Raw genomic sequence first — 18,177 nt, 5'->3', positions numbered from 1 at the left:
TACAACTTTAAGAACATTTTGCTTTTAACACTGTGTGCAGGACTTTGACATCTGATGTTCAATCATCATCATCACCAATCGATCAATACAGCCTCAGAAATCACATTTAATCACTTCTAAAGGACTGAGTCAGAAAATGATGTTTAATTATTTCATTTCACATTTAGATAATATCACATTATCAAACTGTCTTTGTGGTTGAAGCACTTTACATTTGATCATTACTCTGTTATTACCTCATCAAATATAAACGACAGGATACTACTGCACCAAAGCATTAGAAAAATTAAATTAAAACGATCAACAAAATAGATGAAAGACAAAGAGTCAGACTGAGGAGGGGCTCAGATCCTCTTCAGCTGCTTCAACGATGTACTTCAGATTTATTTCTACCACACTGAGTTTTTTGTTTCTTTTTGGTTATACGTTTTATTGGCAAGAATAGTTTGTTTGTGATTTCCATGTCCAGCCTTTTTGTCCTTGTTTTCAGCTGTATGTCTTTACATAAAGAGCAACATGATGGATTTTTATCTATTATTTTGTTTTTATTGTTTTTGAAGTTGTTGTTTTTTGTCTACTTGCCTAGGGACAACAGATGTAAATTAGCTGCCAGCTAACGTTAACTCTGATGCAATTACTTTTAATTTGCGCTGTCCCTGTAAAAATAAACAATAAAATAAATAAATTAATCAATTTAAAAAAACAAACAAATAAAAACTGGAGATAAAATCCTTGTGAGCACAAACATGCATACCTTTAAAGCCGATTTTGACTTTTACAAAACAATTAACGTATCAACATTTGTAAACTGATCTGAGAACAGCTGCACACAGACGGAAGTCTGGCTTAACACACTTCCGGTCTCAGAGTCGAACAACCACCACCAAAATGGCGAAGATCGCCAAAACGCACGAAGGTAAATTAATTGCAAAAAAATGACTAAACAGCTTCAGTTTCGGATTAAATTTCACATTCTTATGTGTAAGGGAATTTAGTATTAAATGCTGCAGCGTCTTGGGTATATTATGATGTATGAATTTGTTGTTTTAAAACGCAGTAAGCAGCAGGCCGCGGTACGACGCAACGCGGACGCTTTGGATAATGGCGCTGGTTGCTAGCTTATTAGCTTGCTAGTTAGCTCCGTCACCGAGCCGGATTTGCCCTTTTTCTGTGGTTATTTATGCGTCTTCAGCACCAGACTCATCAACATGCTCAAATTAATATTCAAGCATATGTTTGATTGTGTATATACCTCGAGTTAATCACTATACATTGTAGTTAAATGAAAATAAGGGTCTTATTTGGCAGTTAGCAATAGCTTCATTTAACAACACCGCTCGACCACACGTTACGCAGTGAACTGAGATGTGAAGCTATTTGTGTCGCGTTAAGTGTCTTATAATTAGTTATGCAGTGTAGAGAGTAAGTTATCCAGATCCTTCACTTACGTAAAAGTACCAATACCACACTTAACAATCATCCATTATTAGTTAACGTCCTTCATTTAAAGCCTCTCCTTAGCATCGTCTTAAGTATGTTCAGGAAAAAGGCCTTCTTAAAGTAATAAAGGTAGAAGTATTCAATGCAGAGAAATGTTCCTGTGACTTTTATATTATTATATATATATCATAAGATGATTATGACTCGTGCATTAATGTAAAAGCAGGATTTTTCTGTTGTAGCTGGTTGAGGTGGAGCTCATTTTGAAGTGTTAATGATTATTTTCTCCGTCAACTCCTTGACTGTTTGACTTGTAAAAATCCTTAACAGATGTATTAAGTGGCACATCATCTACAAAGTTCGTTTTGCCTCTGTTTCCCAGTTAATTTTCTGTCAGTAAGCTATTGAATTAATAGACTTAAAGTTTCAGCTACACTTTTCTAAACTGTGGGGCAGCATATTTATTACAAAACATATTTTATTAACTCTTCAGGGCATTATTCAGCCCATCCAACTATACTGTTCCACCCTGCTTCTTTACCATGTTGTCGGTTACCAATAGGGTCAAATTCACATGTGTAACCAGCACCTCTGCCAGGATCATTTGTCTCCTCTCACCCCATCTCACAGAGTCAAACATCAGGGTCATTGCACGCATTGCTACTTGAATAAAACAGGACATCACACAGCCACTCAATCACCGCCTTATACCTGATCGCCGCAGCTGTCTTATAAATTAGGCCTTTCCAACAGGTCTGAGTGTGCACTCCTCTCTGTGTTGCTACTGTGATGCTGTCTGTGTTGTTACTGTGTGCGGTTGTATTTGCTGTTGTCTGATAATATACAGTACCGGGAAAAGGAATCCCCCACTGAGGACAACGTCTGAAGTCTAATGTGTTTTGTTTACAAAAATCTTCCTTCATGAGAGCTGTTGAATAAATGTAATGAAGTAAAAATATATTCAATAATATTTACCTCAAGTATAGTGGAGTCGAAGTAGAAAGTGGCATGAAAACAAACAAACAAGTACCTCACATTTGTATTTAAGAAAATCACTTCAGTGAATGTACTCAGTAATAATCCTAGGCTTCCCATAGCTTTAAACACTCTTTTTCTCACCCTCTCTTCTTTGTTTCTTCGTTTCTCTGCAGATATCGAGGCCCAGATCCTGGAGATCCAGGGGATGAAGGCCACCCTGCTGGAGGAAGGAGAGCAGGGAGTGGGCCTGGACTCCACTGGATTTTACGACCAGGAGATCTATGGAGGCAGCGACAGCCGCTTTGCTGGATATGTCACTTCCATCGCCGCCAATGAACAGGAAGATGTAAGTATCTTCATACCCAGGGGTGTAGATATATTTCTCCAGAATAGTTGCAGAGCGTTGGCTCATAAACCACAAATCTGCCGTCATCTAAATAGTGTTCTGGTCTGATGCAATTCCACAGTTTTATTTTGGAGCTTGACTGCTCCTCTTTGCCTGTTGCATGTGAGCTGGGAGAGTCTTGCCGCTTTGGTGAGATTTGACTAGACTCGTGTTTCTCTTTCTTTCCTCAGGATGATGAAGAGGATTCATCAACAAGCCTGTTGGGACAAAAGAAACCAGGGTACCATGCACCAGTGGCGATACTTAACGCTATTCCTCAGTCAGACGAACAAGTAAGTGTTGATTTTATGTGTCTAAAATATCATATCTTCATCCATGTGTTCTTGCCATCAAATGTGTTCTCTATTTTTTAAGTTTCTAAATCCACTTACATTCTGTATTCCGTTTTTGTTTTGCAGTATGACCCATTTGCAGAGCATCGTCCGCAGAAGATCGCAGAGCGGGAAGATGAGTACAAAGCCCGGCGCAGACAGATGATCATCTCACCTGAGCGTCTTGATCCTTTTGCAGACGGTAAATTTAGCTTTTTTTCGACTTCATTATACCTTCCTCATTTCCTCCCCCCTTTCACGGTTCACCTTTTTGTGACCCCCCCCCCCCATGACTACCAGTGGTTTCACACCCATAGTTTTGCTGTTTTAACCCTTCGACCACAATGCAATAGCTTGCTTCCCAGACTTGATGCCTTCCCGGTGGTCAATCCTCTGTGGTCCAAGGACATTTTGTGTCATTGTTCGTTTTCTTCTGCATTGGTATTGACTTCCAACTTTGCAGCAAATGTCAGTGTGGGCTCAGTTATATATTTTCATGCTTTTAATGTGCAGCCTGTGCAATAAAACTAAAGCCACTGTAGGGTTGCCATGCTTTTTGATAGGGGAGGTGGTTAGGTGTTCGATGTTCAAAGAGATAATTCACCTAACAAACGTGGGTCGCAGATGGGTTGTGTGTGAGTCGAAGGGTTAAGAATCCCATGTGAGCGCCAGCCTAAATTATGATGGGAAAGGGCAGTGTCCTCTTGTCTTAGCATATGAGGATGAGAAATGTTAGTGTGAGGGTTAGTTATGGTGTAACTCACCTGCCAACAAACCATGCTGAGCTCAGTACCTGATGACAAACAACAACTTGTTCGCTAACAGACAGCTTTAGATACCAAGGCAGGCCGTGGAGGGAAATATTCTTCATCACTTTGATGTAGTCAACTCAGGATCATCAAGGTTATATAATAACATAAAATTCATAATTAGGTCTAGTTTTTTTCCCCCAGTTTCTCTTTGTCTGGACTGTAATTTAAGTCTTGTAACTTAACCATCTCTGTTCGATTGTTAGACACGATAGACATGCAAAGTCTTTTGGCCTCAACATAGGACATGACAACTTAGTTGTAACTTACTTGAGCCCTTTTTACACAGATCGCACTATAGGGCCGCTGCAAAGTTCCTCCTATACCCCGGCTTTGCATTTTTACTCAGAACCAAACAACGGCAGCATCATGCTGTTCCTGTGTGTGATTTTAGACAGCACACCGGCATCCCGGAAACAAATGAAGTGTGACGGGCATCAGTATGGGCCTCTAAAGTGACTTATGACATACGTGACAACAGGACATTCTGAACAATAATAAAGGCAATAACAATAATATACCGTCCCTGTTACTGTTATATGGTGGCCGATCTCACATTCTGTTCTGAGGGTAAGGAGCTCCCGGACCTCATTGTCTTCCCTGATTTTCTGACATTTTCAGCTGCTTATTCTTCTTTGAATTAGCTGCTAACTGCTGCTAGCAATACATTAGACATCATCAAAATGTCAAACCTATCCTGTCCATGGTCCTGTTTCACCGGCAGTCCTTTTTACACAGACGTTAATTCACTGCTGTTACTACCCCAGCTGCAGGCTTAAAGATGAGACAACTCTGTCTCTCCACTTTCGATTATACGTTTTGTAAAGAACGATGAGGCGGAATAACGGCGGAATATTGCGGCAGTGTAAAAGGGGCTTTTCTTACAGATTTGAGGACTAGGCTCTTTGGGTTTAGTTAAAGCGTCTTATCACAAATTAACCATGTTTCTAATTTTGCAAGACTAAAACACTTCATAATGATAATATATTTTGTTTAAAAGGCGCCTTTCAAAACACCCAAGGTCACCGACTTAAGAAACATGCAGGAGTCTGAGCCAGCTAGTTTATCGTCCTTTCCATTTTTATTGCATCTTCACTTCCACTGACAATATGAGCTTAAACAGCCTGAGTGCTTCAGGTGTGGTCTAGGTAGGGCTTACCTGAAGCCTGCATGTAGAGAGAGCTCTTTGTACAAAGTTGTTGTGTAAATATATTTTTATTTTACAACTCTCTCTGTAAAATAGAAATATGTTATCAAGAAAATTGTGTACCACAATACCACAGGCCCATACTAACTGTCCTTAATTTCTCTCCTACAGCAGTACTGCTTTGCCAGTCCTGTACTGCACTCTGTTAAGGGTGCAGCAACTCGTCCTGTGTAGGTTATGGGGAACACAGAGAACTGTGCACTTGTCAGTTTGGTCAGGGTCCACGTTGGCTGCTTGTTTGGGGCCTGTGAGGGGAATCAGATGCAGCCCAGCTACAACAAACCTCAACCCCCAAGAGCCTATTAAGTTTTTTTTATTTGGCTTATCAATGGCATACAAATTTAGATAAAATTTCCCATGCATTCATGATGGAAAATTACAGCCCAAATATTTAACTTCATATCTTACCCCTATTTTATCAGCTACCTTTTGTCCTGAAAAGGAAGTCAAGATCTGAATGTATGATGATTGGAGAACAGCCAGAGCTGTTATAAGACAGTGAGGCTCTGGCATGTCATATTTCTGACAGTTGGGCTAGATTTATCATTATTTATACCTCATATTTATATTTGAATGCCAAAGTAGATGCTCATATTTATATATTTATCTTTACATGCTAGTATTAAGAACTGGGAATCTGGAGCACAGGTATTCCATGTGATTTTTTTTCAAGTTTTGTGGTTATGCCCCAAGAAGATTTGTTTTTTTTTTTGAGTGCCGTAAATCAATGCAACACAGGTGGTATACTGTTGTGTGTGAGTTCAAACCCTTTTCCAAAGTGTTACTAATGGTAAAGAGAAATTTTCTAGGCTTCTTTTCTGCCGGTTGAAGTCTGACTGCAGAGGGACCCTTGGCACTGAAAGTGTACGTATTCTGAAGAGCACAGCCCAGGACCCCTGCATCAGTGATGGCTATAACTTCTTAATCCACTTTAAGAAAACACCACAACCTCAACTCTTCTCTCTATGTATCTGCTTGTTTTTCCATTAGAATGCTATGACTGTATGTAAGAAAGACAAATGTATATTTGTATGTAATTCAGTAGGAATGTTTTGTGAATCAGCTGTTTTATTAAAAAAAAGCAACAGGAACCTAAGTTAATCTGTTGGTAAAGAGAGTCAGGGTTAGCTGGCTGTGTTTGTGCTTGCTGTGTTTGTATTCACTTGGGTCCCCAGAGTGTATACTGATGATTGTCCTATGTTCTTGTTGGTGCTCTTTCGCGCAGGGGGCAAAACGCCGGACCCCAAGCTGCAGGTCAGATCGTACGTGGACGTCATGTTGGAGCAGAACCTGTCCAAAGAGGAGGTGAGCCACGGTTTTCTTTAGCCCTTTTTTACACAAATGTGCTATAGGGCCGCTTCCAAGTTCATACAAAGTTGTGAACTGATTTTTTGCAGCGCCATTTTATTGTTTTTACTGACGTTTGTGCTCGTAGAGAGAGATTCGTCAGCAGCTGGCAGAGAAGGCCAAATCGGGGGACCTGAAAGCTGTCAACGGGTCCGCCGCCACACAAGCTGCTGCAAAACGTAAGCGTCGCTGGGACCAGACAGCTGACCAGACTCCCTCTAATGCTACACCCAAAAAGATGTCCAGCTGGGACCAGGCGGACTCCGCTACTGAAGTGGGCCATGTAAGTCTCTGTCTCTTGGTGCTTGATGGGTAACTTCAGCGTCTTGTAGTGGGTACATATCCGGTAACATAACAACTATTTATAAATTGTAAGTTGTTTTAAATCTCATGTTTTCTTTGTCTCTGGTTCCTTTTAGACTCCAGGACACACCCCCGCACACACACCTTCAAACAGCCGGTGGGATGAAACCCCTGGCCGCCCCAAAGGCAGCGAGACCCCAGGGGCCACTCCCAGTACCCGCATGTGGGACCCCACTCCCAGTCACACACCTGCTGGCGCTGCCACCCCTGGCAGGGACACACCTGGCCATGCCACGCCCGGCCACGGCGGAGCCACAGGAAGCGTACGCAAGAACCGCTGGGACGAAACCCCAAAGACAGAAAGGGAGACCCCGGGACACGGGAGTGGCTGGGCTGAAACTCCACGCACAGACAGAGGAGACGAGTCGGTTGGCGAGACTCCAACGCCAGGGGCCAGTAAGAGGAAGTCTAGGTGGGATGAAACACCCGCCAGTCAGATGGGATCCTCAACACCACTACTGACCCCAGGAAAGACGCCCATAGGAACGCCAGCTATGAACATGGCTACCCCAACACCAGGTAAATAAACATTGATGTTTTGTTGCATTATTCAGGGTGCCCAGGGGTCCTTGAAACTCTTGAAAGTTTGTGAATTGAAGCCTTCTACCATCCTTGTGTCCGGTTGTATTTTGTTTATATTTGGGGATTTAGTAAATGAAGGAACAACATGTGCAGAAGTGGAATCATATATTAGTCACATGAGTCCTTAAAGTCTTCGATGGTTTTACTGTGTTTTTAATTAACTTCCTCCCCTGTTTTCTTCAGGTCACCTGATGAGCATGACCCCAGAGCAGCTGCAGGCGTGGAGGTGGGAGAGGGAGATTGACGAGAGGAACCGGCCTCTCACAGACGAGGAGCTTGATGCCATGTTCCCAGAGGGTTACAAGGTCCGTACCCCTTTCATTGCTTTTAATTCTCTACTGACAAAACCACGGGTAAATATAAATTATGAGTTCTGACAGTTCATTGTTCTCCTCCACAGGTTTTGCCTCCACCAGCAGGCTATGTGCCGATCCGCACTCCAGCCCGTAAACTGTCCGCCACACCAACCCCCATCGGAGGCATGACGGGCTTCCACATGCAGCAGGAGGACCGCACCACCAAACAGATGAACGACCAGCCCTCAGGAAACCTCCCCTTCCTCAAACCTGATGACATCCAATATTTTGACAAACTGCTGGTGAGCATCAGATTTGTGCGCACGACACACGTAAAAGACACTGTAAAATCAACAACGTGGATGTTTGTCCTGACTGAAGTTCAATGTGTGTGTTGATGGCTAACGCTCTGTGTGTGTTTGTGTTAGGTGGAGGTGGATGAGTCCACGCTGAGCCCCGAGGAGCAGAAAGAGAGGAAGATCATGAAGCTGCTGCTGAAGATTAAAAATGGAACACCGCCCATGAGGAAGGTTTGTCCCTGGTGCATTTATCAACCCCCTTATTATCTCCAGTATCCCTGATGTTAAACAGTCCCCAAATGTCCTACATCCTCCCTCAGCTCCCCAATTCCTTCTCATGTCATAACTGCTTATAATAGCACAGAAACAGTGCCTATCGCAAGATCAACACCCAGCACGGAGCCTATATGTGGCTGCAGTGTGAATATTTGCTTGCTAAAGAATCTCCTTTTGGAGGAGCTGCTGCTTTCAGTGGAGGTCTACGTGTAGACCATCATGCTCTGCTGGGAGCAGCAGACAGAAACCAGACCTTTCTGAAATTGTCTGTCCATCTGAATGTCTGTCAGTCTGACTGATCCTCTCCTCTGTGTTGTGTCTCCAGGCCGCTCTGCGTCAGATCACAGACAAAGCTCGTGAATTCGGAGCAGGCCCCCTATTCAACCAGATCCTGCCATTACTCATGTCGCCCACCCTGGAGGACCAGGAGCGCCACCTGCTGGTTAAAGTCATCGACCGTATTCTCTACAAACTGGACGACCTGGTTCGACCATATGTCCACAAGGTAAGATGTGGTCTGAAACAATAAAAACAACAGATGTGCTTATTTTTCTGTTTTGTGTGAAGAACTGAACCAACTGTCGTCTTTGTGCTCAGATCCTGGTGGTGATTGAGCCTCTGCTGATTGATGAGGACTACTACGCCAGAGTAGAAGGCAGAGAAATCATCTCTAACTTGGCAAAGGTAATGTTTAGCACTTTTTCATGCACACTTTCTGCGAACTATTCTCGCCTGTTCAACCAGTCTGTGGTCAGATCAGGGCTAGTCGTTCGCTAGATTAACACCAACACGAGAGCTAGCAGACCTGACGTTAATGCCTCGTCTGTTCTCAACCTGCACCCGTTGGTCACAGTCAGATTTTACACTGGCAGAATTTTGTTATTATGAATCCCTGCCACTGTCGCAACAGATAAAGTCTCAGTATATGCAGACTTGTTAACACAGATGTACACCAGTGCACGTGAACCAGGTACCAGACAGAATATACTTTTAAGTACAGGTACACGTGATGCTGAAGTTGTAAGTCTGGTGTAAACAGGGCTTTATCAGTAGAAATGTGGCGATCTGACACACCCGTCTTCTTCCTGTCTGCCCCAGGCTGCCGGTTTGGCTACAATGATCTCCACAATGAGACCTGATATCGACAACATGGACGAGTACGTCAGAAACACGACAGCACGAGCCTTCGCCGTGGTGGCCTCTGCCCTCGGTATTCCCTCTCTGCTGCCGTTTCTCAAAGCTGTGTGTAAAAGCAAGAAGTCCTGGCAGGCCCGACACACAGGCATCAAGATCGTGCAGCAGATCGCCATCCTCATGGGCTGTGCCATTCTGCCCCACCTTCGCAGCTTGGTGGAGATCATCGAACACGGTCAGTCACTAAATGTACTTCATAGCAGCCTGTTAGGTGTTCTTTTAAACTAAATTTATCTTGCTTTTATTGATATTCTAAAAGGCACTGAGTTCAGTAAACACTGTCTTAATGTTTGGAATAAAATGTGTTCATGCTCTGACTGTTGGTTTTTGACTCTGTGTGGTGTCACAGGTCTGGTGGATGAGCAGCAGAAGGTGAGGACCATCAGTGCCCTGGCTATCGCTGCCCTGGCTGAAGCTGCTACACCCTACGGTATCGAGTCCTTTGACTCCGTCCTCAAGCCCCTCTGGAAGGGTATCAGACAGCACAGAGGAAAGGTGAGAAGCTTTTGGAGGGAGGAACAAGTTGTATTTCCTGCAAGATCCACACCCAGCACTCAGCCTGCACGTGGCTACAGTGTGAATATTTGCTTGCTATAGTGTCTCCTCTGAGGGGCTGCTGCTGTCAGTAGAGGTCACATGCAAGACCATCAAAACTCTGCTGGCAGCATCAGACACATACATTTATCATTAAGGTCTTTAAACTGTGAGCTGAGATTGTACTCACTGTTTATTTCCCCTCTTTGTCACCAGGGTCTGGCTGCTTTCCTCAAAGCTATCGGTTACCTGATCCCACTGATGGACGCCGAGTATGCAAACTACTACACCAGGGAGGTGATGCTGATCCTCATCAGAGAGTTTCAGTCCCCTGATGAGGAGATGAAGAAGATTGTGCTCAAGGTAAGAGAGGGGAAGAATAACTCATGTCTTACCTCTGTATCCCAGAATCACACTCCCATACACTTAAGCTAACTTCCTGCGACTCATTCTCGCCTGTTCAATCAACACATGGTTGCATCAGGGCTAGTATGTCGCTAGATGAACACCAGCACGAGAATTAGCAGAGCTGATACCTTCGTCCTCTCTGTTCTCACCCTGCAGCCGTTGGTTACATCCGACCTGTCGGCTTGATGCCTGAAATCTTGTTGATTTCTTCAGTTTCCTTCTCTGACTCTCGTGTCTTTGTCTCACAGGTGGTGAAGCAGTGTTGTGGCACTGATGGTGTGGAAGCTAACTACATCAAGACAGAGATCCTGCCGCCCTTCTTCAAGCACTTTTGGCAGCACAGGATGGCTCTGGACAGACGCAACTACAGACAGGTGAGCAAACACACAGACGTTCCTGTTTAACTTAAGATAAAGTCAGTTCCAGGGGACGTAGTTGGCTGAGGTGTGTGTTCTCTGTTTTAACTGATCCAGTGAAACCAATATGCCTAAAAATATCTTATAACAAATTGCTGACTGTCCATTACTGTGGGAACATTTTCGTCTGTGACACTGGATCAACCTCATGACCTTTGATCCTGGCTCGTTTAAAATATCTGTGAAAAGAGAGGGGTTTTTTTTACCAAGAAGCAGTGAAGAAAATGTGGCATAACCTGCGGGAGACATGCGTCTGCAACAAGAGGGAGGGCAGGGTGCACAGTATGAATTCATAACACAGATAGTCCACATTCAGCAGGTCAGATAGTAATATTAAGGTGGATGATGAGGAGGAGGATGTGGGCTGCACGGAGACAGAGAGGGAGAACAGCTCAGTCCCTTTTAGGTTGCTGTGGTGCCACGCAGTGTCAACAGCCAGGGAGATGCACCAGACTCAGTGTGCAGAGTTTCTGCATATAATGCTTTTTTATCGGATGACTGACAAAAAACACACTTAATTTAGGAATGACATTTCGCACCCCTTCCTCCTTCTTTTCACTGTGTTACTGTGTGTCATCAAATGTAAGGTGCTTCCTGCGAACTATTCTCGCCTGTTCAACCAGTCTGTGGTCAGATCAGGGCTAGTCGTTCGCTAGATTAACACCAACACGAGAGCTAGCAGACCTGACGTTTGTCTTGTCTGTTCTCAACCTGCACCTGTTGGTCACAGTCACATATTCATCTGACAGAATTTAGTTATTCATTTGATAGATACCGATCAAACTGTGATACTGTTTTTGTTTTAAGTGCCACTTAAGCCAAATAAATGTTGGCATGAGATGTATTACTGTGCTTTAATGTCCCTAAACATGATGACAGTGATGTGATTACAGCAGGGAAACTATTTAATGTGGATTACTGAGGTTTATTGTTAAAACATTTAATTTAGAAAGCAGTGATTTACAGTTTGATGTGTGTTACGCTTCACTTAATCTCAAGAGCCTCGGTTAACCAACACAACATGACAGTGATTTGTACTGTTGTGTGTTGCATTGTTATTCATTTATAGCTTTTCTGCCTCACCTGAAAAGTTGCATGTGAAGAATACGATTTATTTTATTGGACATTTTAGTCCCAAACATGTTTTTTTTACCATATTTAAGCAATGTCCATTCGCACCGTTGTTTCTAGAAGTGAGGTCTTGTGAAGATGTACGAGAACTAATCTGATTTTCAAACTGTTTTTTTCTTGAACATATCCCTCACACTTTTTCTTTTTGGTAACCGCCTTTCTTCCCTCGTGCAGTTGGTGGACACCACAGTGGAGCTGGCCAACAAAGTGGGAGCAGCAGAGATCATCTCTCGCATCGTTGATGACCTGAAAGACGAGGCGGAGCAGTACAGAAAGATGGTGATGGAGACCATTGAGAAAATCATGGGCAACCTGGGTGCAGCTGACATCGACCACAAGCTGGAGGAGCAGCTGATCGACGGCATCCTGTACGCCTTCCAGGAACAGACCACAGAGGTGAGAGGGATGATGCTTACCAGCTTGATTAAGAAGAAATCAATTATTAAATGTGCACAAGATTCTCCATATCTGTGTTTTGTTTGTTTTAATTTCATCCCTCCTTCTCTCTTTAGGACTCTGTGATGCTTAATGGTTTCGGCACAGTGGTGAACGCCCTCGGGAAGCGTGTGAAACCCTACCTGCCTCAGATCTGCGGTACGGTGCTGTGGCGTCTCAACAACAAGTCAGCCAAAGTCCGTCAGCAGGCTGCCGACCTGATCTCCCGTACCGCTGTGGTCATGAAGACGTGCCAGGAGGTACACGCTGAAGACAGACGCAGACACACAACCAGATGATGTAATGTTTCAAACTAACACACGCTCTGTTTTTCTGTCCCTGCAGGAAAAGCTGATGGGTCACTTGGGTGTGGTGCTGTACGAGTACCTGGGAGAGGAGTACCCCGAGGTGTTGGGAAGCATCCTGGGAGCGCTGAAGGCCATCGTTAATGTCATCGGTATGTCTCCTCGTTACATTTATAAATCTGTTTAGCTTTGATTCAGATTTCAGGGTTTAGAAAAGGAAACCTCTTCATTCATGTTGTTCTCTCTGCAGGCATGCACAAGATGACTCCACCAATCAAAGATCTGCTTCCTCGTCTAACTCCCATCCTGAAGAACAGACATGAGAAGGTGCAGGAGAACTGTATTGACCTGGTGGGCAGGATCGCTGACAGGTCGGTCAAATGAAGCCTCAGACTGAAGTTGATCTGATTGTATTGTTAGAGAATGTATCGTAACTTCTTGTGTCATTTTCCAGGGGTGCTGAATACGTGTCGGCCAGGGAGTGGATGAGGATTTGTTTTGAGCTGCTGGAGCTGCTAAAGGCTCACAAAAAAGCCATCCGCAGAGCGACTGTCAACACGTTTGGTTATATCGCCAAAGCCATCGGGTGAGTGCCATCAAGACCTTTATACACGCCAAATATGTTTGTTTTTATGTTGGTTTAATTCTCGCTGTTCACAGTTCTCAACAGACATTAGTTTGCGCCCTGCGATAATCTCTGTTTATATATTTTAAAAATCAAACCGTTTCTCTACAAATATCTTAAACAACACTCTGCTCTTACTCCTCGCAGCCCCCATGACGTCTTGGCCACACTACTCAATAACCTGAAGGTCCAGGAGCGTCAGAACAGAGTCTGTACGACCGTAGCCATCGCCATCGTCGCTGAAACCTGTTCACCTTTCACAGTGCTGCCGGCACTCATGAACGAATACCGCGTGCCTGAGCTCAACGTGCAGAACGGCGTGCTCAAGTCCCTCTCCTTCCTGTTTGAGTACATCGGAGAGATGGGCAAAGACTACATCTACGCTGTCACACCGCTGCTGGAGGACGCGCTCATGGACAGGTCAGTCAGCGTGAGACGGCGGTCCTCCGAAGTCTCCACTGAGCACTAATCTTGACACAGGGATGTTGTAAAAACAGAGTCAGAAGAGAACGACAGACTTAAAGTTTTAAAGGTTTATGGTTTCTAATCTCCACTTTATCGTATAACTGTTGACCCTGTACTTGTGTCGTCCTGCAGAGACCTGGTCCACAGACAGACGGCCAGCGCGGTGGTCCAGCACATGTCTCTGGGCGTCTACGGTTTCGGCTGTGAGGACTCTCTCAACCACTTACTCAACTACGTGTGGCCTAACGTTTTTGAGACGTCGCCTCACGTGATCCAGGCCGTCATGGGCGCTCTGGAGGGGCTGAGGGTCGCCATCGGGCCCTGCCGCATGCTGCAGTACTGCTTACAGGTGAGTACGACCAGGAGCCAGCTCCAGTGGTGAAGAGGGAGATCAGGCGTAGATCATGTAGAAGACGTGACAGAGTGGGAAAGAATAAATGAGCCAGAAACTGAGGACGTTTGTCACGGACCATCATTGATAAGATTAATAATAGTTGATCGTAAATAACTAATGTTATTTATTCTTAAGTTGATTTAATTTATATGTAAGAGTATCACACTTTTTCTTTTCATGGAATTCAAATTTTGGAGTTGCCCCGCTTTTTCTCTATTACATTTAAAATTTACTTAATTATACAAAATGACCAATTTGTAGATGTCACTGTGAAGCAGATAAAAAAGATAAATTTATAAGAAATTAAAAATACATAAAAATATAACAAAAAATAAATAAAATATTGAAAATAAGTTTAAATGTTAACACAAAATAAAACACTAAAAAATAATTAAAAAAATAAAACTGCATTTTTTGAAAACAATTTTAAATAAAATGATAAAGATAAGTTTAAAAATTAGCAAAACAAATCCTAAATAAAAAAATAAAAAACGTATTTATTTTTTTAAAACTAAATAAATAAAATAATCAAGATAAGTTTGAAAATAAGCAAAAAAATAAATTACTAAAAAAATAGAAAATAAGAAAAAAATAATTAACAATTGTGAAAACAAAAATAAATAAAATAATAGAAATAAGCAAAAAATAAAACATTAAAGAATAAAAAATTTTAAAAACCATTTTTGAAAACAAAAATAGGTAAAATAAAAATAAGCAAAAAAAAAAAAACACTAGAAAATAAAAAATATTTAAAAGAAACATTTTTGAAAAATATAAAATAAAAAAATATAAGTTTAAAAGTAAGTAAAAAATAAAACTAACAAATAAAAAATAATTACATTAAAAAAACAAATACATTTTTGAAAACAAAAATAAATAAAACATTAATGATAAATAAAATTAATAATAAAGTATAATAAGTAAGCACAGATGTACTTCTGGTCCAGTAACTCTGTCAAAGTGGTTATCAGTTGAGAAAGTGAAACATTTTTTAACATCAGGGAGCAAACTCTTCAATTTAAAGTACTGAATTTGTTGTCAGAAGTCACTGTGAATAATCTTCCTCTTATCATTGTGTTGTTTGTGTGTGCAGGGTTTGTTCCATCCAGCCAGGAAGGTCCGAGACGTCTACTGGAAGATTTACAACTCCATCTACATCGGCTCGCAGGACGCCCTCATCGCTCACTACCCACAGGTCTACAACGATGAGAAGAACATGTATGTCCGCTACGAGCTGGATTACGTCTTGTAAATACAAATCAATGTGCTCTCCACTTCTCTCCTCCTTCCACCGTCACTCTCTGTTGTTGTCTCTAATCTCGGTCCAGGACCGAGTCAGTTTTTATTTAGAAACCCGTAACGTTTCCCGGGATGAAACGATCCGACACAGGCGCAGTCAGCCTCTGATCATTGACCCTGAAGAGAAGAGCGAGCATGTTAGGAGACGTCAGAGGAACATGTAGAGTCTGTATGTACTTTTTATTTTTACTCAGTTTGAGTGTCCCTGTACGGAAATGTCAGATGAGCCTCTGTTTGAAGAATCAGCAACACGTCACCACAACGTTTTAAATATTTGGATTATTTTTTTGTTAGTGTGTATTGATTATTGATCGGCCTCTGATCCGGCTTCTCCCCTTACACACCCGCTCCTCGTTTCACACCTCCTCTGTTCTTACAGGTTGTTGCTTTATTTAACCGAATAAAATGTTTGTGTATAAAACTCCAACTTCTGTGTGTCAGTGAGGTTTTATTTCTTCATTTCTTCATACAACATGAACCAAACGCTCTGTATGGACATTTATACACATGATCTGTTACAGCTGTGGGTGAGTTTAGGATCAGATGTGTTACATGATTTCTGACTGCTAATTTAAACTTTTCTTCACGTCAGGTTTGAAACAAAAGTAAAATAAAAAGATTATTCAGATTGTTTTGTTTCTGTACTGTATGGAAGTGAATGGGAACTCAGGAAGGTAGAAAACATTTAAAGTTTTCAAAACAGGTCGCTGCATTGTGAACGCCTTGCATTGTTTGTCACTGTTGTGAAATGAATCCACTATTAAAACATCTGGATACAGCCGCCTGACTAAGGCAATCATGTTGAATTGTTTTCCCACTCAACTTGAAATGTCTAAACTGCTCTTCATTCGAGGTGGAACTGAAAACACTTGTAGTCACACACAATGTGTGGTCGTCCCGTAGGCTAGTGAAAAACACACATTACTGTACCTTAATCAGTACGACACCAGACTGGTCCTGTGTGTTCATGCACAGAACTGTTAAAATAAGCAAACAGGTTCTCTACCATCCATATGCAAACCTATTCCCTTATGGATGTGTTCACACACCTTTCTGTGACCTGTGGTGCCATCAGAAATCATTTCTTACAGCCTGCATGTGTCCTGTGTACAAAAAATGAAGCTCAACACGGAGTGAGTGATGAAATGTGATCAGCAGGTCAGGCACAGAGAAAACTGATCACGCCACGACAACATGTTTAAAGGTTTAATTGTAACTTAGGAGGTGTTCTCATTGAGGACTGATGATTGGATAAGTAGAGGGGTGAAGGTGGAAGAGGTCGGTCTGGCAGGATGTACTGAAGATTGGGCAGAGGGAGACTTGAGGTGTTTTCACACTTGGTCATTTTCAGCCCTCTAAACCAACTCATAGCGGTGACTCAGCATTTTCTGTGCATATGTGAACACTCCAGGAGGCCTCAGACCACCCCAGAACAAGTCCACAGTTCACTTCAATTCAAGTCTAATTCAAGTTTACTTATAAAGTCCAATATCACAAATCACAATCTGTCTCAGAGGCTTTGCAACATACGACTTCCCTCTGTCCTTTGGACCCTCACAGCGGATAAGGAAAAACTCCCCAAAAAACCCTTCAACAGGGAAAACCTTAACCTGAGCACTGTGACCACAAAGCGCTCCAGGTTCTCTTTGCTCTCAGCCGTTGTATTCAGCCCTCTAGATCAAATACCACTGCACTGGGATGCTTGGAAAAAACATGAAACCACAGTGACTTGTAGCGTTTGCAAGGACGCAGGATGAGGAGTAGTTTGATCCACAGAAGATACTGCACGTCTCCAGATGTGGAACGTAGAATATATCAGACAGAAACAGTCCACAGCACAGACACACTCAGGTTCTCCTCAAACTTTAGGTTCATCTGAAAGTGAGGAGCTTCATAACCACACTGCGTCAAAGTGAAAACAAAACTACATTAGTATATATGATATACAGGCTATAGTGTGAACAGAAAGAGAACAGAGTCCCTTTTCCTGTTGGTCCACTTTTTGGTGAACTTACTGGTTTTTCCGCCCGAGCTGATGGTACCTAGATTGAGACGTGGGAGAGGTGTGCACCAGAGGAGGTGAGGGGAGAAGGGATGAGGGGATGAAGGGATATGGGTAGGGAGAAGCAGAGGGAAGGATAGGGTTGGGATGAGACAGGGAGGATGATGGATGATGGGAAAGGATGGTTGACCAGGTATAAGAAGGCTCGGCAGGTAATCAGAGGTTGAGCTGCTGAATTTAAATTAACAGATTAACTTCATGTTTATCTGCTCTCAAACACAGACAATAATAAACTCAAATTCCCTCGTATATGATAGAGAAAATAATCATGTGATTTAAAATGACACAACCGTAACAATTTAGTAAAAAACTGGGACTCAGTATCAGAAAAACACCAAGAACAGTTTATCAACTCCAAAACTGGGCTTTAAACACACAGGAGCTGATTACTGACTACACACAGGTGAGTGGAATAAGACACACTTGTTCCTTGCTGGCCTTGCTGTGATTCAGATTCACTATATTCCTGTGTTCAGGAATGATAAAAAAAAAAGTTCCTAATTTAAAAATGGTGCCATCTGGTATGTGTGTCCTCTCTGGCACAGTTTTCTTCTGACCGGTAAGAACATAGTTTTAGTAGGAGAGATGCTATCAT

At 42.6% G+C, this 18,177-nt stretch overlaps 1 protein-coding gene across 5 annotated transcripts; it reads left to right on the top strand.

Moving 5' to 3' along the window:
* Positions 1-854: 854 nt before the first annotated feature.
* Positions 855-15,947, top strand: sf3b1 (splicing factor 3b, subunit 1). Of its 5 annotated transcripts, XM_050048061.1 has the most exons (24): positions 855-916; positions 2,592-2,764; positions 2,995-3,096; positions 3,223-3,337; positions 6,377-6,456; positions 6,587-6,781; positions 6,918-7,380; positions 7,627-7,748; positions 7,844-8,041; positions 8,168-8,269; positions 8,640-8,819; positions 8,912-8,998; positions 9,413-9,683; positions 9,858-10,003; positions 10,259-10,405; positions 10,699-10,824; positions 12,172-12,393; positions 12,510-12,692; positions 12,778-12,889; positions 12,988-13,108; positions 13,192-13,323; positions 13,510-13,782; positions 13,960-14,176; positions 15,315-15,947. In XM_050048061.1, the coding sequence occupies exons 1-24, from the start codon at positions 889-891 to the stop codon at positions 15,471-15,473; spliced, it is 3,954 nt and encodes a 1,317-aa protein (XP_049904018.1). In that variant the 5' UTR covers positions 855-888; the 3' UTR covers positions 15,474-15,947. The 5 variants fall into 5 exon arrangements, 4 of the variants coding, with proteins under 4 accessions (XP_049904018.1, XP_049904021.1, XP_049904020.1 ...); XM_050048062.1 differs by lacking the exons at positions 855-916; positions 2,592-2,764; positions 2,995-3,096; positions 3,223-3,337 and adding an exon at positions 3,371-6,015; XR_007570200.1 differs by lacking the exons at positions 6,918-7,380; positions 7,627-7,748; positions 7,844-8,041; ... (13 more) ...; positions 13,960-14,176; positions 15,315-15,947 and adding an exon at positions 5,961-6,015 and having other exon boundaries at positions 6,587-6,645.
* The last annotated feature ends 2,230 nt before the right edge of the window (positions 15,948-18,177 follow it).

This window comes from Epinephelus moara, chromosome 7, assembly GCF_006386435.1.
Source record: "Epinephelus moara isolate mb chromosome 7, YSFRI_EMoa_1.0, whole genome shotgun sequence".
NCBI classification, from domain to species: Eukaryota; Metazoa; Chordata; class Actinopteri; order Perciformes; family Serranidae; genus Epinephelus; species Epinephelus moara.
This window is presented reverse-complemented; position numbering and strand designations above follow the sequence as displayed.

Excerpts from the sequence above, each read along its gene's own strand:
- sf3b1 (XM_050048061.1), top strand. The coding sequence starts at position 889 with ATGGCGAAGATCGCCAAAACGCACGAAG. Across the intron at positions 13,109-13,191 it reads GTGGGCAGGATCGCTGACAG|GGGTGCTGAATACGTGTCGG; the intron begins GTCGGTCAAATG and ends GTCATTTTCCAG. Across the intron at positions 14,177-15,314 it reads TGCTGCAGTACTGCTTACAG|GGTTTGTTCCATCCAGCCAG; the intron begins GTGAGTACGACC and ends TTGTGTGTGCAG.